The sequence below is a fragment of the Coenobita brevimanus genome, chromosome 47, assembly GCF_032717465.1.
Source record: "Coenobita brevimanus isolate Jiangsu-jjx chromosome 47, ASM3271746v2, whole genome shotgun sequence".
Taxonomy (NCBI): domain Eukaryota; kingdom Metazoa; phylum Arthropoda; class Malacostraca; order Decapoda; family Coenobitidae; genus Coenobita; species Coenobita brevimanus.
In genome coordinates, this window is record NC_137000.1 from 30,032,125 (window position 1) to 30,058,016 (window position 25,892).

Sequence of the window (25,892 nt, forward strand, 5' to 3'; positions counted from 1 at the left end):
CAAACAATAACAATCTTTGCCATCACAAGCTCCTCTATATCCTCCCAGGACTTGTAGTTACTCCCACGTACTGCAAAATTGGTGTTGTCTTAGTTCATTTTCCATTATCATATTCATGTTAATTTCACTGCATTTCTGAGTTCATTTGCTTGAAATTCAGGTCCACACGTAATTGCTTTTCCCACACATGACAAGTGCTGTACAGACATTTCATAATCCTGACATCACACACACACACACACACACACACACACACAGCAAGACAGGGACCACAAAACAAGTTCAAGGCTCAATATTACCTCACAGAATGTCCAAATTCATAAATACCCATGAAAAACATTATCGTCACCAAACCGCAAGGTGCAAAATAATGTGGTCTCGTTTTAAAAATCATACCCTCCCACGTCACACTGTTAATCGTTCTCAGTCTAAAGGAAGTGAATAAGATGGTAATAAGACAGAAATAAGAAGCGTCAATCTCTTCACGTTAACGGGGCACTGAGCTCTTAACGGTAAACGAATTCTGGTACACACAGTCTCTCGTAATACGCTGGCATATGCAAGTAACATTTATTTTAGGCGTCAAAGCTATATGTGAAATTCAGGGCAGCTCTTAATATGAATGACACGATAATGTACTATGTGAATAATGATGATGAATGAGAATAATTTACCACGTCGACTGTTAAGATCATTGGTGATGTATGACAAATCACAAAATAGCAAGGAATAAGAAACACTATACCTTAAGAATACTAAAAAAAAAAAAAAAAAGTAATATCCTGTATGTCTAATATTTAATTCTTATAAACTGAATATTCCCCTCCATTGTACTGTAAAAAAAAAAAAAGTCACAAATGGCTTTTCCTGTCTTTTCGTACTGGTACTTAAGTGGGTCAAGGGTGTAATGATTTTTTTTTTCTATCGCTTCATCTTTAAGTGGAAAAAAATGATGATGATGATAATGATGGTGGTGACGATGATGATGATGATGATGATGATGATGATGATGATGATGATGATGGTGGTGGTGGTGGTGATAATGATTGTGATGATGGTGATGATGATGATGATGATGATGATGACGATGATGATGATGATGATGATGATGGTGATGATGATGATTAGCATTATTTCCCTCTCAAAATTACAAGTATGCATATGTTTGCCAGGCGCGATGAGCAGGGCCTAAGAGATAGTATGCAGAGCGTCCTTAAGTCCTTCTCAAAGTTTACATTTTCTTAACTTCCCTTACACGGCGCTGTAATAAGGTGAGCAGGCCAGGTAGCTTGGTGAGAGGTGTGGGGGTGGGGGAGTGTGGGGTGTGAAGGTGTGGGGTATGAAGGGGGGGGAGTGTGAGATGTGAGGGTGTGTAGGCTGGGAGTGTGTGGGGTGTGTGGATGCAAGAGGGTGTGAAATTGGTGGAGTGTGAGATGTATGGGTGTATTGGTGGGGAGTGTGGATGTGCGAGGGTGTGAAGGGGGTGAAGAGTGAGATGTATGGGTGTATTGGTGGGGGTGTGGAGTGTGAGGATGTGTAGGTGGCGTTGTGTGCGTAGATGGAATGTGGGAGTGCTAGGTGTGAGGGTGTTGGGGAGGGAAGAGGTGTAGGAGTGTAAGGATATGTAGGGAGGGGGGAGGTGTGCGGTCAAAAGGTGTAGACGTGTGAGGGTGTGGGGGTGTAAGGGGTATGAGGGTGTGACGGTGTAGGATGTGAGTGTAAGGTGTAGGTATGGGGATATCAGTATGAGGAGGGGGGCAGTAAAATGGTGACACTGATATGGGTATGAGGATGAGGTTTGAGAGAGAGGGGTGTGAGAGATGAGGTCAGGAGATGTAAGGGGTGAGGGATGTAATAATATAAGGTATCAGGGCGCGTTTTGTGAAAGTAAAACGGTGTGAGGTGGTATCAGGTTAACTCCTCTTATTTTTCTTATTTTCAGACAGTTTTGTTAAGCTTAAGAAAGGACATTAATACTTCAGGGATTATTGAATTCTTTAATTATTTCCCCCATTAAAAAAATAAAAACACTAACTTAAAAAAATATGAACACACACACACACACACACACACACACACTAAAAATGGACGTCACCCCATTTACAAGCTTTACCTTCTTAATCCAGGTAACGTTTTATATCTTGTTGCCACCAGGTAATTAAATTCAATTCAGGTAGAGCCTCTTGTATTAAAGGTGTTTATTAAGCCTATATTTAACCTCGCCAGATTAAAGTTTGTGTCCAGGTAAATAAGGTGTTGGCAAGGATTAATTAGAAGACATGCAGGTGCTCACAGGTTTAAAGGGTAAGGAAGCTCCCTAACACCTCCTCCTTCGCGATTTATTTTTGGATACTGCTGGTTAATATCCTTCTGTACGTTATTCATGCTGAGTATGGAGATATGGGATGGATTTTATGGTACACAGAAGAGGACAGTAAGATGTAAAAACAAAATAAATCGCTTAAGAAAGGGTGCTGGGGATATTTACACGAGAATGTGCAGGATCTGAGTCACAATTCAGATTTTTTTTTAATGTAAGCTTTGGCAAAACTGATATATAATTTGAAATGCAAGTCAAAAATCTTAACACTTCTACTTCACTGATTTATTCTACGGGCTCATTCTTGCTGCCTCCAGACGATTTGTGTGTGTGTGTGTGTGTGTGTGTGTGTGTGTGTGTGTGTGTGTGTGTAGTGGAGGGGTTGGTGGAAGCTGTTACCCCTAGTTCGAAAAGTCTCTCCGTAGCAGAACAAAATCGTCTGGAGGTAAGAAGAATGGAATACGGAAATACGCCATTGGTCTGAAGGGGTTAAATAGGAAATAATACGTAACCAATTTTGTTACAGGAGACAAATTACAGGATCAATATTGCCATACGGAAAAAACTGCCATACGGAAAAAGCTGCCACGCGGGAAAAATTGCCATAAGGGAAAAAATTGCCATCGAGAAAAAGTCATACGGGAAAAACTGCCATACGGAAAAAACTGCCATAGGGAAAAAACTGCCATGCGGAAAAAATTGCCATAGGGGAAAAAATTGCCATCGAGAAAAAATGTCATACGGGAAAAACTGCCATACGAAAAAAATTGCCTTACGGGAAAATTTGTCCTAGGGAAGAAAATTGCCATACGGTAAAAAATGGAGTATGGAAAAAATTGCCTTACGGAAGAAATTGCCCTACGGAAAAAAAAATGACATACAGGAAAAACTGCCGTATGGAAAAAATTGCCATATATACGGAAAAACTTGCCTTACAGGAAAAATTGCCATACGGGAAAATAATTGCCATACGGAAAAACTTGCCATACGGATAAAAGTGTCATATGGAAAAAATTGCCACACGCGAAAAAAACAAAAAAACAATTGCTATACGGGATAAACTGCCATACGGAGATAAAAATTGCTATACGGAAAAAATCGCCACATGGGAAAAATTACCATACTAGAAAAAAAAAAAAACAACCAAAAACTAATGAAGGGAAGAAAAAAAACTAAAAAAAAACTCTCCCTCCTTCCCATCGACCCCAAAATACACCAGGAAACTGTCTCTAAATACCGGTTGAATGACGCCCCTTAAAACCAGTTGTGTCTGACAGTCTGACCTTTTCCTCCACACACCACTTCCACGGGGGGGGGGGGTCACTCGCATGGGTCACGAGGTCACACACTGTTAAACCTCTTCAGTCCCGGTACGTATTTTTGTCAACCTCTTTAGTTCCAAACACATTTTCTTTTTTTATATTCCATTCTTGCTTGCCACAGACGATTTCATTCAGCTTTAGGACGGAAATAAGGTTGCCAGGGGGTTATGGGAGATTAATTCTAAGCCCCCCTTACCTGCAATTTCTTAGGGGTTCATAAAATCGTCTGGAGGTAGCAAGAATAAACTAAAAATAAATGTAAAAAAGTAATCGAAATAGAGATACATTTATTCATCACAAAGACGATTTCCTCCCTATACTTACTACCGTCAGACGATTTTATTCAGCTGTGGAGAGGGTTTTCGAACGGGAGGGGTTAGATCCAGCCTTCATTAAGCCCTTCACTACTAGGGGGTTGTCTTAAATTGCGTAAAAACAGTCTGGGTGGCAGCAAAATAAAAGGAACATTACGTAAAATATTCTGGTACAGTTTTATTTACATCTTGGATTTCTGATATTAACCTCTTCAGCCCCAGGACGTTTTGTATACCTTATTCTTTCTGTTCACACACACACACACACACACACACACACACACACACACACGCAAGAGGGCAAGCGAGTGGGGTTGTGTTGCCTATATCCGTCTTTCTGGGCGGGAACAGGCCCAAATTAAAGCCCCCCTACCCAAACACGACCCTAGGCCAGCATGTCGATACCCTACCCACCCAGCCATCGACTCTCCGCTTATGAACTCAGGCTAAATATTGGCTTGCCTGGTCCTGAACACGAAATAGTATGCCCTTTCCTTTTTTCTTTTTCCTTTTTTACATTCTCTCTCTCTCTCTCTCTCTCTCTCTCTCTCTCCTTAGCTCTTATTTATGAATACTGACCTTTGACCTTTTCCCAAACACTGCTCGTAAATATTGCAGATGTTGCCAAATACTGACACTGTTGAACATGCAGGCGATTCCAGGAACAGTAACTTCCCCCCCTCTCTCTCTCTCTCTCTCTTAGTGTTTGATGCTTTGTTTCTTGTTTGTTCTGTGTATGCGAAAATGCTTAACATGGAAAGCCATTATATTGTAATTTTAGTTTCTCCCTCTTTTTTTTTTTTTTTTTTTTTTTTTTTTTTTTTACAAAGGACTAATACTTCATCATCATCATCAGTCATCACCGCCACCAGCATCATCATCATTATCACCGCCACCGTTATCATCGTCACCATCAATCACCACCGCCACCATCACCATCAATCATCACGCCCATTATCACCACCACCACTACTACTACCACGACCACCACCACCACCACCACCACCACCATCATCATCAGTCATCACCACCACCACCATTATCATCATCATCAATAACCATCACCACCACCACCACTACCACCACCACCACCACCATCATCATCATCATCATCATCATCATCATCAACCCTCTGTCTTCTCACGTATGGATGGGGTGAGGGACAGACGGGGTGGACTGACAGAAATCACAAACATTAACAGACCATCAACCCCTCCACACCAAGAGATCCTCCCTTAATTTAAGAAAAATCGTCTGGTGGCAATAAAATTAAACAAAAACACAATCAAATAAACAAATACAAATACACTAATCGCAGCCACAGTCGTCCTTCTCCAGCTGAATAAAATCGTCCGTAACCAGAATAAAAAAAAAATAGACCTAATCGTACTTGACCCCATCCATCAGGTGACTTATTTTATCGCTTATTCTTGCTATCTCCAGACGATTTTTGTAAAACCCTGGGGGGACTGTAGTCACGGGGGATTGAAAGTCTCCATCAACCCTTCCACACTCTGATGCCTCCCATTAAGATGAATAAAATCGTCTACTGAAACTGTTCAGGATTACAGCCAACTATTCACACCAACTTGATCCCTTCAGCCCGAGGACGTCATTTTCAGACGATTTCCTTCAGCTTTGGATTTTCAGAGCTGGATGGGTTCGATTTACCCTTCGACAATCACTTTAATATGAGTCTTTACACTGATGAGAGAAAGCGTCTGAAAGTAGTAGGAAATGTGTAATAATAATGATGATGATGATAATACTAATACTAATAATGAAAATAATAACGATAATAATAATACCAAACAATAACATAACAAGAATATATTACTACTACTACTACTAACAACAACAACAACAAAGACGACGACGACAATAACAACAAAAAGACGTCCTCGCACTGAAGAGGTTACTATTTCCGGGTCAATACTCTCCAACCTCTACAGAACTGGAATAAGACCTGTAAGATAATTCTAATATAGCCCTGCACGAAAAGGGATAAGATAATAATGTAAAACCGCCTGATAAAATTCCCATGTCCCTCCCCATCCCAATTCCCCCGTGGTTTATCAGGTGAGTGGATGGTGTTTTGCTGGGGTGGGAATATTATGCACAGATAAAACTCCTGAGACGAGATGGAGCGGACTTTGACCTGGACTGACCTAGCTTGACCTGGTGACCTGATTCGAACCTGACCTGACGAACTATTTGACATGTGACCTGACCAACTGACCCCGTGACCTTGTTCGAGTATGACTTGAACTGACCACATACTCTGACCTCATACTAGTCAAGGAATAATAGATGCATGACCTGATGACGACCTGGGGTGACCTAAGTGATTGACCTTTGGAGTAGCAGCTTAGTGTGACCTCTCGTGACCTCTATCATTTCCTCGTCTGAATTTTAAAGCCGGCTGACTCAGTGTGTTACATGAGGTGCGTGGAGAGAGAGAGAGAGAGAGAGAGAGAGAGAAAGAGAGACGGTAACCATGGCAATCAACTCCACATTCGTCCAGCACTGCCTATGACGAAACGATATGAAAATGAACGATGCACTACGAACCCGCCTGCATTAAATACGTTGTTTCAGATATCAACGCTCTTTTCACCTATATTTCGTCTACAAAGGGGAGCAAAAAATGTGTGACTGGTGAGTGTCATCATAAGGCTTCAGTGTATGAGGGGAGAAGGGAGAGGGGAGAAGGGAAGGGGAGGGAAGTGAGGGTTGGGACTTTCCACTGTCTACCTATTTCTGGAGTATATTTCTTTTTTTTTCCTTTTTTTCTTTCACTTTTGAGGCGGGGGCATATCTAGGAGCGGTCCTGTCCGTCTGGCTCTCACTAAGGATTTTATGATGCGAGGTGCTTCATTCCCGTAGACTTTTACGACGTTACTGACACCTACACCACACCAATCCACATACCACCTTCTCACACCACACCACACTACATACCACCCTCTCACACCACACCACATACCACCCTCTCACACCACACCACATACCACCCTCTCACACCACACCACATCACACCACACCACATACCACCCTCTCACACCACACCACACCACATACCACCCTCTCACACCACACCACATCACACCACACCACATACCACCCTCTCACACCACACCACATCACATACCACCCTCACACACCACACCATATGAACAGAAGTAACTATAGGGCCCTGAAGTTCCCGCATCTCCTCCTTTAGCAGATTTTCATTTTAACTCCCTCACTACAAAACCATCATACTTTATTTATCTATTTATTTACTTATTTTATTAACAACAGACGATTTTATTCCTCTCAGGTAGATTTTAATATAGTTTCTGACCCCTTCACAACGAGAGATTTTTCGCAAGACAAATAAAATCGTCCGGAGGGAGGAAGACAGTCGTGAAGGAGGAGTATTGGTGGAGGGGAGAGTGAGGAGCAAGACCTTCAGCTACGTAACTCTGATGAAAAACTATTATAACTTCTGATACTTTTCCTATTATTTTCTCCCTTCAACCCTATCAGCCCGAGAACGTTACCTGGTTACCGGTACCTGATTTTACTCGTGGAAAAAAAAAAAAATCCAAGTAAATCCCACAAGCTAATATTTTACTCATATGCAGAAAATCCTTGCAAATTTGAGAAGCCAAATCTCAGAAAATATTAGACATGATTACAATAATAATAATAATAATAATAATAATAATAATAATCTCTTCCACGTTTCGTCTGAGAAAAATTGACAACTGGTGAAATGCAGTGAAAATCTTATCTCTGCTGCTACGTGTTTCAGAGGGTTTCGAATCTCTCTCTCTCTCTCTCTCTCTCTCTCTCTCTCTCTCTCTGATAAACGCGAGATGAATTCTGAACACAGGTGAACTATATAATCGAGGCAATAAATGGGATGTAAAGAATTTTGTGAATAGCCAATTAACCCACTGATATCAAACCACAGACTGAAGACACAACAAATTATAAAGTGGGTCAAGTTGAATTAAATAACAAACAATAGACTGAATAGAGAACAAACAACAAACAATAGACTGAATAGAGAGAACAAACAATAGACTAAACAGAGAGAACAAACAATAGACTTAATAGAGAACAAACAACAAACAATAGACTGAATAGAGAACAAACAACAAACAATAGACTAAATAGAGAACAAACAATAGACTGAAGAGAGAACAAACAGCAAACAATAGACTTAATAGAGAACAAACAACAAACAATAGACTAAGTAGAGAACAAACAATAGACTGAAGAGAGAACAAACAATAGACTGAAGAGAGAACAAACAACAAACAATAGACTGAATAGAGAGAACAAACAACAAACAATAGACTGAATAGAGAGGACAAACAACAAACAATAGACTGAATAGAGAACAAACAAACAATAGACTGAATAGAGAGAACAAACAACAAACAATAGACTGAATAGAGAGAACAAACAACAAACAATAGACTGAATAGAGAGAACAAACAACAAACAATAGACTGAATAGAGAACAAACAACAAACAATAGACTAAATAGAGAGAACAAACAACAAACAATAGACTGAATAGAGAACAAACAATAGACTGAATAGAGAGAACAAACAACAAACAAAAGACGAAATAGAGAACGTCAAACAATAGATTGGATATAGACAGGATAAATTTGGTACTTACAGGTGTTGGCCAGGTATTGCACAACGTATTTACCTGCAACAAAAGAAACCACATTAAATTAGACTATTATTTGATTACATTGGAATAATTTGGTACAGACATATATAAATAAATCCTAACAGAAATAACCTTACACAAAAATAAACTTACACAGAAATAAGCTTACACAGAAATAAACTTACACAGAAATAAGCTTACACAGAAATAAAAGTATACAGAAATAAGCTTACATTATATACGTACATTATTCTTTCCAAGCTTCGAAACGCTATACCTTTTGTTGCGTGGGAGAGAGACTGGTTAGAAATGGAAGTTGTTATTTTCTCTGATTTTTTGGGCTACACAGAACGATCTTCATTTTTTTTTTTCGTAATGGATTAGCTACCCCACATGACTTAACCCTCAGCCGCTGTAATACTAATGGAAACCTCTTGATTATATATATAAAAAACAAAAAAGCCAGGGAGTTTCTTATGAGCAATAGTGGAAGTGGACATCAAGAAAAGTTTTGACCATCTCTGCCGCTGTCCGAAGCCCATGTCGTAAACTCTCCAACAATATACATATATTAATAAATAAATAAAACACGCAATAGGATAATGACAGCAATAACAGTTTCGTAACATACAAGCAGTCAATGGAGTCACTCAAGTTTAACATTTGCTGTCTTTTCAACTCACATTCCTCAGTATTCATTTCTGCTAAAGACGGTGATTTTGTTTACCTCCGCCAACGAAACTGGAGGAGGTTATGTATTCACCTATGTTTGTCTGTCCACACGACATCTCCAAAATTTCTCAACGAATTTCAGTGAAATTTTGTGGAAGGGTGGGCCATGGGCCAAGAAAGACCTGATTAAATTTTGAGGCGGATCCGGATCATTGGCAGAGGTATGCGTTCTCTGAGTGTTTTCTAGTTAGATACTGCAATACATAGGAAACATTCTTTAACGCGCTAATTTTACTTGGACTAACACTTTCACTACGACTAACCTATTTTAGCGTACTCTTCCTGCCTGTGGAGGATTTTACTGAGCTTGGGAAAGATCTCTCGTAATGAAGGGGTTAATGAAGGCTAACCCCTCATATTTCCATCTCTCTCTCTCTCTCTCTCTCTCTCTCTCTCTCTCTCTCTCTCTCTCTCTCATCTCTCCTTCCTTCCCTCCCTCCCTCGCTGCCAAGTACAGCACAGCCAAGATTTCAATTCCTATCACCATTTTTATTTTCAGTGAGTGCGAGGGCCTATGGAGAAGACTGTAGTGTTATAGAAGACCCTGCTTACAAACATTGGGCGAGGGGCTTTGTGAGAGTTGAGGGTAGGGGAGAAGGCGGGGAGAGAGGGGGAAGAGAGAGGGAGAGGAGTGGGGGGTATGCTGATGAGGGGGAAAGAGAGAGGAGCAGGGGTGCGGGAGGGGAGAAGAGAGAGAGAGAGAGAGAGATAAGGGTAATATAGCAGGGAAGAGAGAAGGGGAGGAGTGGGGGTGCTGATGAGGGAGAGAGGAAGGAGGGATAAGGGGGAAGATAGGGGGGTATGCGGGCTTAGAGGGAGAGAAGGAAAGAGAAGTAGAAGACGAATGGAGGAAGATGAGAAGAGAGGGGGAAAGAGAGGGAGGAATGAGGGGGGAAGAGATGGTATGCGGGCTTAGGGGAAAGAGAAGAGAGAAGCAAGAAGAGAGAGGGGTTAGAGGAAGCGACAGAGAGGAAAGGAGAGGAGAGGAGAGGAGAGAGAGAGAGAGAGAGAGAGAGAGAGAGAGAGAGAGAGAGATGGAAGAGGGAACGGGAGAGGAAGAGTTTAAGGAAAGAGGAAGGGAAAATGAAGTGTGAGGGCGAAGATGTATGGGAAGCAATGATGGGGAGGGGAGAAGGAAAGAGGGGAGTAATGGGTAGGGTGATTTAGCAGGATAAAAGGATGATGGGGAGGGTGATATTGGTGGGGGTGAACAGGCAGGTAAGGTGTAGCAGGTAGTGAAAAATGGGCTTGTAGGATGGGGTGGAGAAAGGGGGGGGGGGTGAAGAGATGAAGCATAGAGATGAGGTGTAGAGATGAGGTGAAGATATAAGGTGATGAGATGAGGCGTGGAGATGAGGCGTGGAGATGAGGTGTATAGATGAGGTGTTGAGATGAGGTGGGTTAGGGATGTGAAGGAACTCTGAGGTGACAGTAAAATGAGGGAGAAAATCAGTATGGGGAGATATGAAGGATGAAGCATATGAGAGACGTGGGAAGTGGGAAAAAAAAAATCCTTTGATAAGAATGAAGAAAGATGCCAATAAAGATAAAAAATAAAGCAGGGAGGGGTTGACTAAGAAATAAAGGAAGGCGAGTAGTGTGGGGGGACAGAGATGGATGTGGTTAGAAGTTAGAACAGATAATAAAGAGCCTTAATGAAAAAGGAAGAGAATGCGAGCATGAAAATGAAGAATAGTGAATGTGAATCAGGGAATACTGGGGGAAGAAGAGGTGTGAAAAGGAAGAGCTGAAGAAGAAGGAATGAGGTTAAAGAGCTGAATAGGTATGACAGTATATATAAAATCTGCACGAGAATGAGGAAGAATGAGAGTATGGATGAAAATGAAACAGCATCAGGAAGACTAAAGGAATAGAGGAGGAGGATGAAGTGAGTAGGAAGAGGAAGAAGGGGCGAATGAGAATAACTGAGGGTGAGAGGGTGAAAGAATATGAGGGTGTAGAGGTGAAAGAATATGTGTGGGGTGTGGAAGTGAGAGGATATGAGTGTGGGGTGTGGAGGTGAGAGGACATGAGTGTGGGATGTGGAAGTGAGAGGATATGAGTGTGGGGTGTGGAAGTGAGAGGACATGAGTGAGGGGTGTGGAAGTGACTGGATATGAGTGAGGTGATAAGGACAATAATAAAGGTGGGAGTTCAGGGTGAGGATGGGGAGAGAATTGGGGCAGAGGGAGAGTGGGGGACAGGGAGATTGAAGAAGTAGAGGAGTAAAGCAAAGCGGGAGAAGCAGAGGGGGAATAAGAGAGAGGGGAAAAAAGGGAGAGGGATACAGAAGGGACAGAAGTCAAGCAGAAAGTGGGGGGGAGGGTGCGAAAGGGAGGGAGAAGGAAAGTAGGGGAGAGGGGGAGTAAGGGAATGGGATGTGAGGAATGGGGAGGAAAGGAAGAGGGGCAGAGAAGGAGTGGGAGCAGTGAATGATAGCGGGGGAGAAGGGAGCGGGAGGAAAGGGGGAGTGAGAGAGAGGGGCGTGAGACGGGGGGGGAGGGTTGAGTGTGGGTGGTGTAAAATGAGAGCATGGAACCTTTACGGGACATTCTGACCTTTTCTACCTGTCTGTGTTTCCGTATTTACTCGTAACAATTACAAACTCTTCCAAAATCGTGTCAAAGAACTGCAGGTAGGAAAGTGAGTGAAAATAATACGTAATTCAAATAAACCTTCATATGCAACAGGTTATATTTACAAAAAGATATTTATGATGATTCTTACAGTGCTAGCAAGACAGGTGTGTTTTGAGGTTGGGAACATGTAAGAGAAAAGACAGGTGTTGGTGTGAGAGAGGTGTTGCGGTGAGGCAGGTGTGTGCTGATGTGAGGCAGGTGGTGATGAGAGGCAGGTGTATGGTGCCATAAGACAGGTAAATGATGGCGTTGCAGGTGCTGAAGACAGATGATTATTGGAAAGATGTATTGACGTAAAATAACGCTGAATTCATGCAGGTGTGAAGGGGTGTAACAAATCTGTAAGTAGGGGAAACAGGAATGTAAATATGGGACGTATTAAAGCAAAGCAGTTGAATGCAAACGTAAGGTATCCAAACAAACACACAAACGAACAAAAAAAGAAAAAGAAAAAGAGCCAAAGGGTGAATGTCTGCATTCATTTAATGCTCAAAAAACTAAATACATTAATTTCTCCAATAGAAAAAATCCCTCAGACTCTCACATAATTTTAAATGATGACAATATTCCCATATCCACTACAATTGATATCCTAGGTGTTACTCTAAACCCCAACCTAAGCTGGACAGCTTATGTTAAATCCCTTGCTAAAAATGCTTCTAAAAAACTGGGACTTATGTACAGAGTTCGTGAGTTCTTCACTGACGAGCAGATGGCCACAACATACAAAAGTCATGTGCGTTCTCAGATCGAATACTGTTCACCACTGTGGAGTGGATGTGGAGCGGTTGCATTGAGGCAGTTGGACAAAATTCAAAATAAAGCCATTAGATTAATCAATAATCCTGCAATAACGCAGGACCTTCCTCCGTTATCAGTACGTAGAGATGCTGCTTCTTTAGCACTATTTTATCGATATTTTTACAGTAAGTGCTCTAACGAACTGGCTTCAATTGTGCCTCCCCTTCACATTTTCTCCCGAAATACTCGGGCAGCTGGGAGCGCCCATGAACTCACACTCTCTCCCCCACAATGCAGAACCTCTGCTTATCAAAATTCATTTATCCCCAGAACTACTGCTCTCTGGAATTCACTTCCTGGGAGTTGCTTCTCACATACATTTAATCCTCTCAATTTTATATCCAATTGTTATAAGTATTTTATGAATGGAGGATGCCTTTAGGCACATGGACTTATTTTTTTTCCTTTGTTTTTCTTTCCTCCATTCATTATATAAAAAAAAAAAGTCCTTTTTATAGAAAGTTTTGTGAGGCAAGTATGTAAATGTTAGGCAGTTTTGCAAATATAAGGCAGGTATATACTGTAGGACAGGTGTGTAAATGTAAAACAGGTGTGTAAATGTGAGGCAAGTGTGTAAATATATGATCCACAAATGTGAGTCAGATGTGTAAATATAAGACAAGTGTGTAAAGTCTGTAAGGTAGGTGTATAAATGGGACAGATGTGTATATGTAGGACAGGTATGTACCCAACACACACACACACACACACACACACACACACACACACTTTGATCTCCCCTTCTGTATTCCGTGTCTGGCCTATCAGTTTTAAGGGGGACTGAATTATTGAAGGTTTTATTTGCCCTCAACACACCCCAGCACCGTGTTTTAGGCTGGATTAATATTTCGACTTAAAATATTCACGAGTTTATCCCTTCAGCCCCAGGACGTTATTTATACTTTATTTTTACTGCTAATAGATTTTTTTTTCCTTTACTGCTACTTCACGAGCTCAACTTTCGCAGGTTCAAATATTCAGAGGTTCAATTATTCAGAAGTTCAAATATTCAGACATTCAAATATTTACGAGTTCAAATATTCACGACTTCAAATATTCGCGAGTTCAAATATTCAGAAGTAAATATTACCAAGCCAGAAACGTAATTTTCTTTCGTTTTTCTTTTTTTGGTGATTTTTTTAGCCCCCCTCCCCAAAAAAAAAGACCTCTCATAGTGCAAGAGTTAATGAAACCTATAGGTATTCCTTCCAGTTCGAAAATTCTCCCCCAAAATGCACAAATCGCTTAGATATGACCGGAAGAAAATGAATCAGGGGTCATCGTAGTGAAGGGGTCAATTTACTAACAATAAGAAGAAACTGTTACCCATACTTCAGACAGCACACAATATAATCTCTTTCTTGTAGACTTTAACGAAGAAAAAAACTTGGTAAAAACTCAAAAATATTTATTATACTATTACTAAACAAAGGAAAATAAAGAGAATGTGGCTGAAATACAAAACAGACCCCCCCCCCAACCTGCAATATATACCTTTAAAGGGGAAAGACCCACTGCGAGTCCACACCAGTCTAGACCATACCTCGTGTCCGCTACCACCCTACTCCTCACGTACCCCTCACCCCTTGCCCCTCACCAACCACCCCCCGTCCTGGCAGAGACGTGGTAAGGGCATGGGGGGGGGGGGTACCTGGAAAACTCACTTCTTCTCAATGGATATGACATACAAACGTCAGTGCACAACCTTCCTTACAGATCATTCCAAGTTTTATTTATTTATTTATTTATTTATTTTTTCAAGAGGGTGTCTGCAAAACCATACCTCCAATTTTTTTTTTTTTTTTTTTTTTGTATCCCTTCCCTCCCATCTCTGTCAATATTGTGAGTCCTGGAGGTATACAAGGTGCAGGACCCCCCCCCCCTTTCCCCCAGTCCTGGATACGCCCCTGACTCTCTCAATATTTCTTTCGTTCTTTAAGACCCACGTGAACAGGATAAGGTTACAGACTTGTGCCAAAAAACACCACTGTCTCTTGAAATTAAAACACACCAAACAAGCCAGACACTATTGGTATACTTGTCGAAAACTAGTGTCGCCCCTAACAGTCCACGTATACAGGAGAGAACCATATACTTGTCCGTATTCAGATGCTCAGGACAAAGCCACATACTTTTCCTACTGTATTCGGGTGCACAAGACAAAGCCACATACGAGTACTTGTCCTAATTCAGATGCAAAGGACAAAACCCCACACGTGTCCTAAATGTTGTGCACGGAAGAAAACCACATACCTGTCCCAACACTTCCGTCCACCTTACACCTTTCCTTATTTATATATATATATATATATATATATATATATATATATATATATATATATATATATATATATATACTTCTTTCCATCTTCTAAAAAACCACTGCACATACACTTCTCTATTTCAAAACAACACAAGACTGGTCACCCTTCCTTTTATTCTGCTTCACATACCAACATCGCCGTAACCACACACACTTAATCCTACTACACACTTAATCTTTCAGGCCACACTACTAATCCCAGAACACTTACCCCAGACACTTAACCAAAACAAGTGCAGAGAACAAGGCCACTTACTAAACACAGCAAGCACCACCCTACCGCCTGCCTGACTTGGGTACACACCAGCGTCCATATTAAAGAGGCAGACTACTAAACCACACACACACACATACACGAGAGAGAGAGAGAGAGAGAGAGAGACAGAGAGAGAGAGAGAGAGAGAGAGAGAGAGAGAGAGAGAGAGAGAGAGATCTGTGCCTTGATATCAGTGCCACAGATTATTAAACTGGAAGAGTAAACACGACTTCATCTGGGAAAAAATGATGATGATGATGATTCCGATGACGATTACGATGATGAAAAAAATAAAAAATACTAATCCCTCCATCCTCCCCCTACAGCGCAAGGATGCCTGCTACCTGTTCGACTGCGGCCACCCTCCTTACGACTTCCTGTGCAAGTTTACAGAACACTCAGCCTACACTTCCGCTGTGCTCAGGGTCAACCGGAACCAGCTCGACCTCGGCATGTGGTCAGAGCAGAACAGGCACGAGGCGGAGTTGGCCAATCTAAGGTCAGTCAAGGTCATCAGGGGTCATGGAAGGTCAGGCTGTATAGCGAGGAAGCCAGGAGGTCACGAGGGGTCATGGAAGGTCAGGCTTTATAGCGAGGATGCCAGGAGGTCAAAGCGGGTCACGGAAGGTCAGGGTGTGTAGGGAGGAATGCCAGGAGGTCAAGGCGGGTCATGGAAGGTCAGGATTTATAGCGAGGAAGCCAAGAGGTCAGATTGGGGGTCAGTGGAGGTTAGGGTAGCTGGCCAATTAATGGTCAGATGAAGTCACAGCAGGTCACCAGGGGTCAAGTGGGTCAGTTTGTATAGCGAGGATGCCAGGAGGTCAAAGTGGAGGTTACTAGAGGTCGGGGCCAGTATTCATAAACAAGCTTGAACTTAAATAGCTGACACGTATTCATAACTTTTTTTTTTTACTTAACTGCTGACTGTTACAGTTATCATACACTTTTGAACTGAAATTGTTGACTCCTTATCATAAACTTTCCTGAAATTATAGAACTGTTTATAGGACTGTTTGACTATGCCTTTATTTTCACTCATACGGCAACCAAACACCAAGTGATTCTGGCTCTCTGTTATCTTGTTTTTTTTTTTTTTCTTGGAGGGAACAATCTTACGGGCTTCTGGCCTTTGGTTCCTTCTTCTATGCTTAAAAAAAAAAAAACACTAAAAAACGATACTATAATTCATTTTTACCGAGACATTTTAAATCGTAAAAATTGGTTAAGATCTCTTCTGACTAAGGACCGAGGTAATTTCACGGCGAAGTCACAGTCAGTAGGGCAGGTCGGGGGTCATGGAAGGTCGGGTTAGGTCACGGAGAAGGTCACAAGCCGGAGGGGTCACTGAGGTCATGTTTGAGGTCACGGAAGCCACGGGAAAGGTTTGTGTGAGGCCAAAGACGAAGGCGTTATTTGGAGAGGAGGAAGGAGAGAGGGGTAGGAGGGAGGAAGGAGGAAGGGAGAAAGGAGGGGTAGGAGGGACGAGGGGGAAGGGGGCAGGAGGGAGGAAGGGAAGGGATCATAGAAGTCCTCTCCTCTCCCCCTTAAAAAAAAAAAAAAAAAAAGTCTCCATTAAAATATGAAAAATCCAATCCTCATCAAAACAACCTGTAACCTCATCATCCAGTGAAATCTTGAGGTCATGCTTGCTACCTCCAGTTAATCATATCTACTTAACAAGGGTCTCTAGTGGTAAAGATATTAATTAAGGCTTTATCTAACCCCCCTAGTTCGAAAAGTCTCCCCACGCTCAATAAAATCACCCGAAGACAGTAAGAAATAAGTAAAGAGGACATACATAGATTCAAGGAGCATGAGGTATAAACTAAGCTACCTTTTTTTATTAATAATTGGCCTCACGCAGTACAGTAAACGTGAGGAAGGGAGGGAGGGAGGGAGGGAGGAAGCAAGAGAGGGATGCAAGGGAGGAAGAGAGGGAGGGAGAGAGGAAGGGAGAGAGAAAGGGAAGGAGGAAGAGAGAAAGAGAAGGGAGGGGAAGTAGGACTAACAATTTCCGCAGGTGAGAAATCTTAGCTACTTAACTCTTGTTCTCAGTAGACGATATGACTCACCTTAGAGGAAAAAAAAAAAAGTGGTCTGCAGTTATCATTTCAGGGAGGGAGTAATATTAGCCATTATATTCTTGCTTCCACCAGACGATTTTATTCAGCTGAGAAGTGGGTAAGGGGATTGGTCTGTTACGATGTGGCAGGGGTAAACCAGCTCTGCTGTCGGGCCCTGCTGCGGATGTCACTGATTGCATTGCGCAGTTGACCCTTGTGCGGTGAGGATCTGTCCGTTCTCCCCTTTGGGGCTAAGATGCGAATGAATGTGTTTGAATGGATGAGTAAATGGGGAGTGTGTCGTCCTGTCTCGGCTACCTCCCTTTCCTTGGGGGAAGCAGCCTAGGTATATAGACATATAGAATAGAGATGTGGCCCGTCATTGTGCAGAGGTAAAATGTTGTCGGTCTGTCTTCGTCTGACGGAACTGGGTCAATTTTACAACCCGATTACTAAGTGGCTGCGTGATAAGTGACTGAGGTAGGAATGAGTCTCCTTGGTTACTAGTCAAATCAATCCTCCAGTCTGGACTACACCTGGCCATCAACTGGGCTGAAGTGGGTTAGGGGTCTGTGTAAGGTAAGGGAAAACAAGCTATAACTATCCTGCTGTCCTACCCCCACCACATCCCACCTCCCCCACCCCATACCCTCCCCTACCCCACCCCACCCCCCATCCCACCAACCACACTCCAACCCCTCCCCTACACTACTCCACCCCAACCCCATCCCACCACCCCCACAAACCACACCCCAAACCCTCACCTACCCCACCCCACCCTCACCCCGACCCCCCATCCCACCAACCCCACCCCACTCCTTGGCAAGATGGACGCTCGGCTGTGCGGCTAATCCTCACCCAATAAAGCCCCCCCCCTCAAACCCCCCGTCTCCCAATACACACAACCCCCCCCCCTACATAAATCCTGGAGACGGCCCGGGTCATGGAGGCCGGCGTGGCACGGGAAAGGTCACGAGACAGGTCAGGGGTCACCAAACTCAAAAAATATCATACTGAAGTTCTGTTTTTTATAGGGTCAAGTTATTTTCTATTTCCTTCTAGCTACTATAAAATGAAGTGATTTAGGCTGGTGGTGACTCTTCTAACTGGAGGGGCTTGAAATGGCCTTTAGTAAATTAGTTATCCCTAGAGTAATAGAGATTTTTCCTGAGCTGAAGAAAATCGTCTGGAGATAACAAGAATAAAGTAATAAAAGACGTCCTCGGGATACAACACACACACACACACACACACACACACACACACACACAAAGCCACCAAGCCAGATATACGAGCCGTTCATTTCGCGCTGCCTGGCCACACCGCGTTAAAGTTGGGAGGTCACGGGCAGGGAGAAATGCAGACTGAGAAAGACAGTCCCAGAGTTGACCCGTTGCATTGATAAAGGACTGAGAGTATCGGTTAACCCCTGCATCAGAGAGACAGAAACTGAATGAGATGATGTCAGATTTCTAGAGACGTATTTTCTGTTTCACTTTTCCTATCTCAAGACAATTTTGTTGACATATGGAGAGACGTAACGACGAGATTAGAAAGTATCCGCTAACATCTTCACAGCCTCTCTCTCTTTCGCTATCTCTCTCTCTCTCTCTCTCTCTCTCTCTCTCTCTCTCTCTCTCTCTCTCTCTCTCTCTCTCAGGCCAATGGTTCAGGAGGGACGCCATTTAGGTCGCCTTTTAGCTACTTCCTGACGATTTTATTCAGATTAGGAGAAAACAGAAAATGGAGGAGTTAGACAGGGCCATCATTAACCCACAACGAGAGATATATCAGAAACTATGTAAAATCGTCTATTCGGTAGCCAGGAGAGAGAGAGAGAGAGAGAGAGAGAGAGAGAGAGAGAGAGAGAGAGAGCCGTCGAACAATCTTACTTTGCTTACTTCCCACAGCACATATACATTTTTATTTTTTGCTACATTTTTGCTATTTCGATCTCCCCCCCCCCCCCCGGATTTTTTATGGCGATTTTTTTTTCGAATAGGAGTCATTCATAGCTTTCATTATTCATTCCCAAGTAGTGAAGTGGTTAATGGAGGATGTAATCTTTTGTATATTTAACACCTCCTGATGCAAAACTCTTAATCTAAACGAGGTCACCAGGTGTATGAAGATACTTGATAAACGTCACTGCACTGGAGAAGTGAAGATTTGACGTTTGAGTCGCCAAATGCCAAGTTCATACCATATAGTTACGTCTTCATACTTAATAATAACGTCATGAGACGAATTATCTGTCAGAATTATATTATTAACCATCATACTCTTTATGTCATGACTGGGTTATAAAGCACTCAGTAAATATTATTACAAAACACGAAGCAAGAAAGAACCTTAGTTAACCCTAAAGTCATTTTCTCTTTCTGCATAGAGAACGTGAGCGGCACAACATGTACGAGGTACAACACAAGTATTTCTACCTGACACAGAATGATTACAACAGAATCCAAACTTCTGCCATATGAAGTATCTAACTGTGCAATTTAAGAAAGGTCAGGGAAATCGTAGAAATTAATCATAACCTTAAGTAAATGCAGCAACACAACTGCAATTTACCTGAAAGAAAGCTGATACAAACATCATTTATACTAAATTATATTGTAAAGCTACTACTATTACTACTACTAATGCTACTACTACCATTACTACTGCTACCACTAATGCCTTTCATGCTTTAGCTAATGTAATGAAGATGATTTTATGCCGCACAAGGAAACTGCACCCAAAACTAATGAAGAATATCGGAAGTAAACAATGCATTCCTTCATTCTGTTTACATTCCGGCCACTCTCACCCTTTGTTTACTATCTCATTCCAGGTCTTCTGGGGAGGTGGGTGTGGCTCCCCAGCTGCCCCCCACCACCCCCGCCCCCGCCCCCACCCCTCCACCCCAAGCCACAATCCCCTCCACCCCGTCCACCACACCCTCCACCACCACCACAACAACCACCACCACCAAGCCTACTCTTCCACGTGAGTACTAAGATTTTTTTTCCCTTTATTCAGTCTCTCCCAGCCGATGTCGTGTCTCTCTGTCTCTCTCTCTACTTGCCTTCCTATCTACCTACATTTCTATCTATCTATCTATCTGTACCTAGACGTCTTAATCCCAGATGGGGTGGCCACAAATGAATCTCCTCAGTCATCCTTCCCTCTGCCATCACGCTGCCCTGTCTCCAACTCAGCAGACGTGATACAATTTATTTTTGCTACTACCAGACGATCCTTGATATATATATATATATATATATATATATATATATATATATATATATATATATATATATACAAAGTTTCACCAACCATTTTTACGTTTTGAGCTCTCCCGTTCGAAAAATCTCTTACGTAAAATAAACTCATTTGAAAATACCGCGAATATATAATAACAGACGTCCTCTTGCTAAATGAGTTTATATTTAATGAAGGTCTAAAATTAATTCAGATTCTAATGTGTCTCTAAAACTGCTCACTGGGAGATGCTTAGCCAACTTTATTACTACCCTCATTAACAACAACTCTATTACTGTATTTTCAACTATATTATTCTGGTGAGTGAGTCATAGGAGCCGCAGTGTGTTAAGTAGCAGTGTAAAAATCAAAGAGCAAACGGAGATGAATTACACTCGCCTATAACACGTGCCTGACAAGACGGTGGTGGAGGCGAGTGTGTGAGTGGGGTGAGCATCGCGTGTGTACTGGGCCAATACTCCGGAGGGACTGTGAGTGAGGCGCCTAATACTTCACAGCCTAGAGACATGGGGAGATAAAGCACCTGCGTTTGTCCACCTTAACCTGGGAGAGATTTTCGTTCTTTGCATCTTATTTCCCGTGGCTCAATGGGAAATTAACAGAACATTACGACACAACATCCCTACAACCTTTTCCTAGCACTTCTTCGTGACTAGCGCCGTATTCTAATCTTTTGTTACAACTCAACATTAAAGACGTATGCTTCGTAATTTTAAGACGGAGGGAACATAACTACCAAAAGGAAAGCCTGACTCTGGGAAGAAGTAGGCTGCACTACATCGAATGAGTGGATGATGGTCGTAGAAAATGGATAAATACTAATAACAATAAGCCGTACCCACAACACACGAGAAATAGTGAAGTGTTATATTTGGACAACCCTGTATAACTGTGCAAGACAGCAAGTGCATCCTACAGTCGGTGCAAGAATTGTATCTCAGCCACAAGCAATAACATTGAGAGTATAAAGAAAACCTGTGATGATGTTCTGCGTTATTATGACAGAGGAAGAAGGAGGAGGAGAGGAGGAGGAAGAGGAGGAGGAAGAGGAAGAGGAGGAGGAAGAGGAAGAGGAGGAGGAGGAGGAGGAGGAGGAGGAGGAGGAGGAGAAGAAGAAGAAGAAGAAGAAGAAGAAGAAGAAGAAGAAGAAGAAGAAGAAGAAGAAGAAGAAGATGATGATGATGATGATGATGATGATGATGATGATGATGATGATGATGATGGTGATGCAAAGGACGTGGCTGACGGGGTAAACAGTATGAGTGACTTGCAAGGAAAAAAAAAAATCTTAATGCTCACTTCCTTGTCATTCATCGCTAGAACAAACAGAACCCCAATATAACGCAAAGCAACAACACACACACACACACACACACACACACACACACACACACACACATACAAGAAAAGAAAAGACAGAAACCAGAGAAGAAAGACAACATGATGCAAGCAGGTGTAAGATCTGCCAAGCTCATTAATCCAAACAATATCTCTTGCTTCATTATTTTCCTCTTTTATTTTCCTCTTCTGTTTTGTCCTTGACCTGTGCATTCTCGCGAGGGCAGATCTCTTTGTCACTCTGGGCAGGATATTTCTCTCTCTCTCTCTCTCTCTCTCTCTCTCTCTCTCTCACACACACACACACACACACACACACACACACACGATGAGCCGCGGTGTGTGGTTAGCTTTCACGCACGCTTCCCTCGAGACTGTACTGGTGATGGAGGAGGAGGGTGGGCTAGACCAAGGTTAAGAACGCAATTTTAAACCCTCATTTTAACCACGAAGGAAAATGAGAGTAGAAAGATGAGTATTTATTGCAATTTTAACACTCAATGTTTAACTACGACGAAAGAAAAACGTGGCAAGAGGATTATTAACTCACTAAAATTAATGCACAGGTAAGATGTGTACCTGTGGAAAACTAATTATATGCCTCTTTGCAGTTGTTTTATTTCAGAAAACAGAATAGATACAAACACAATCAAAGTAACTATAAAAACATAAGTATTAGTATAACATTAACAACTCATTACAGTTTCCAGTTATGTAATGACGAATGGAAGAAAACTGAGATATTTTTAAAAAGGATATTCATCAACTAAAGAAAAGTCTTGTCAAGTTTGGAATGAGGTTAAGAGAGACATGCTTTCACACTTCAGCATTTACGAGTCTCACTAACTACAAAACGAAAAGACCTAAGATAAAGCCAGAGAGAGAGAGAGAGAGAGAGAGCGCACTGTGGAAAAAAAAAAAAAAAAAAAAAAAAAAAAAAGCATTGTACCACCGTTGGAACAAGGTTAAGTCTGGGATTTGGCTCTCGTTTTCACAACGACGAAAAAAGAAAAGGATATAAAAAAGATATAATCTTACGACGAAAAAAAAAGGCATATCTCCCCAAACAATGAAAAAAAAAAAAAATCCCCCAAACGTGTCGAACAATGAAAAGGTAAAAAGTATAACATGAAGGTGACTGTTTTAGTATGCTTCACACTATTGTACTCACACTTTCACACTCGCTCTTCTCGTTCGATATCGTCAGAGTATGTCCTCATTCATTCATTTACTCGTTCGTTCATTCATTCATTCAATCAGTCAGTCTTTCATTCTCCTTTTATGCCCACCCATTTCCCATTCATGTACTCATAGTTTCATTTCCACTTGTCATTTATTCCTTATCATTATCATCCTCACTTGCCATTCATGCTCCCTCATGATCACCTTCACCTCTCTTTCATTTCCATCTTGCTTCCATATTCACTTCTTATTCAGGTCCTCACTTTCACTTATCTTTCATTCCATCTCACTTTCATTCCCACTTATTTATTCTATCCCACTGTCATCATTTCTCACTCCGTCTGTCTTGCTTTCACCTTCGCCTCTCACTCACCCAGTCTCACTTTCTCCATCACTCTTATTCATTCCCTCATTTCTCATTTTTATTTTATCATTCACTCTCACGCTTCATTCATCCCGCCACACCTCAAACACTACCTCACACTTTCTCTTGGCAACACTCTGCCCCCTACGCCTGACTTCTACTTTCACACTCACATCACTCCTGCATCACCCTCATTTCCTTACTAGCTTCTTACCTTCTCATACTTTCTTTTTCATACTGGATTACCCACTTCACACTTCATACTTTGTTCCCCAAAGCCTCACTTCCTTCTTCAAACTCTCACATAACCTCTCTCACACCAACCTCACCTTTTCATCCCAAGCTTTCTTTCTTACACCTTATTCATTCTCTCACTTTTACTTTCCTCCCAGTTTCTTACATCCTTACTCCCTTCTTCACAGCTCACTCCCCCTTTCTCACACTGACTTCAGCTTTATATCTCAAGCTTTCTCTCTCATACCTCATTCATTCTTGTCCTTTAATTATTCCCCATATGCTTCCACTCAATCTCACTCTTCTCATGACTGTCTCTTCATTTCGCCTCTCTCCCGACACCTCATTCACTCCAACTTTCCTTCTCCTCTTCCTCTTTGTTCCTCACGGTCTCTCTAACTTCTCCACACCTCGCACTGCAGCACTCACCTCCCCTATGTGTCTGTCTGTCTATTTATCTATCTATCTATCTCGCCCCCCTCGCCAATACTGGGCTGTGCAGAGTTAACAAGAGGAGTCATAGAGGGGGACTTGACTGAATCCCTTGCTACACGCTTAACAATCCTTCTACCTCCAGTCCCTCCCTGTTTCCCATCCTTACCTCTAAACTTTATGCCTCCCCCCACCCTCTCTGTTTCCCGTCCCTGCCTTCAAACTCTACCTCCACTCCCTCTCTTGTTGCCCCTTCAATGTCTCCAAATTTTGCCTCCACTCCAGTCTCTGTTTCCCGTCCCTGCCTCAAAATTCTGTGCCTCCAGCTTCCCCCTTTTCCCTGGCTGACTAGTTATCTGTTTTCAGTTTGTTCTGTTTCTGTTCTTTTTGCCTTTTTTACTTGTCAGCACCCTCTCCCCCCCCTCTCTCTCTCTCTCTCTCTCTCTCTCTCTCTCACACACACACACACACACACACCTTTATCCCACTCTATCTCCCTCGCAAACACTTGAAACAGAAAGTACTGAAGACACGAGAAAAAAAAATCTTATTTCGATATTTTTAACCTCTCAAGGAGTTCCGTAATTCCTAAGACGTACCGAAGGAGCACCTGACCCCAAAATTTTCGCTCACATTGGCAGGTAGAATTCGAACCTTTCTGAGTTATTTTCAGACGATTAAGATGTCCAGTTTGATGGAGTGTATTTTCCTTTGCTCTTCCTGCCTCCAGACGATTTTATTCAGCATAGGAGGCGGTGAAGTGAAAGAAATAATGGAGGCTTTCTCTAAATCTCAGCTCAATAAAATCGTCTGCAAATGACAAGAATAAAGTGTTGTAAAGAATGAAGACTATATGGCTTCTGATTTTTTTTTGCTTTTCTTCGGCAGCTACATCCAAGTTTATATTTAACACACACACACACACACACACACACACGCACGCACGCACGCACACACACACACACACACACACACACGCACGCACGCACACACACACACACACACACACACACACACACACACACACACACACATACACAGGCACAAGGGGGTCCGGCACTTCATTTGTTTGTGTACACCATTTTTTTATTTTTTTATTTTTCTCTACTGACTTCCCTGGCACAATGTCGAGTGAGGGCTTCCAGGAGGCGTAGTTATAAAGCTGCTGAGCCAAGTTTTCTGATACACAATTCTTCTTTCCAGTTTAATATTATGAATCTTTACCTATTTATCTATATAATTATCTATCTGTCTAATTACCTGTCTATCTATTTATCTATCTAAATTTCTATCTATCTATCTATCCATCTAATCATCTATCCTTTACCAATATATCTAGTTATCTATCCATCTATCTATGTCTAAATATATATCCATGAAACAATCTATCTATCTAACATTTTTTCATTATCGCTCACTGAAAAATAGGCAAATTAAATCACTTAAGATGAGGTGTTAGGGGGCTTCCTTTACCGACGAGAATGCACCTTTACCGACGAGAATGCACCTGACACCTACACTCACCTATATTACTAATTTCGTTTCAATATCGACACAGTTTGCATCAGTAAAATATACAAAGGAGCCGAAGTAAAATATGTAAAATAAATCGCTAAGAAACAGGGATT

At 42.0% G+C, this 25,892-nt stretch overlaps 1 protein-coding gene across 1 annotated transcript in view; it reads left to right on the forward strand.

Annotated features, from left to right (window-relative positions):
- Positions 1-25,892, forward strand: part of LOC145399137 (uncharacterized) — a 178,945-nt gene that overhangs the window by 521 nt on the left and 152,532 nt on the right. The window contains exons 2-3 of the mRNA XM_080271875.1: positions 15,711-15,883; positions 20,284-20,438. Coding sequence (XP_080128001.1) covers positions 15,711-15,883; positions 20,284-20,438 — 328 coding nt within the window. The remainder of the gene's footprint in view (positions 1-15,710; positions 15,884-20,283; positions 20,439-25,892) is intronic.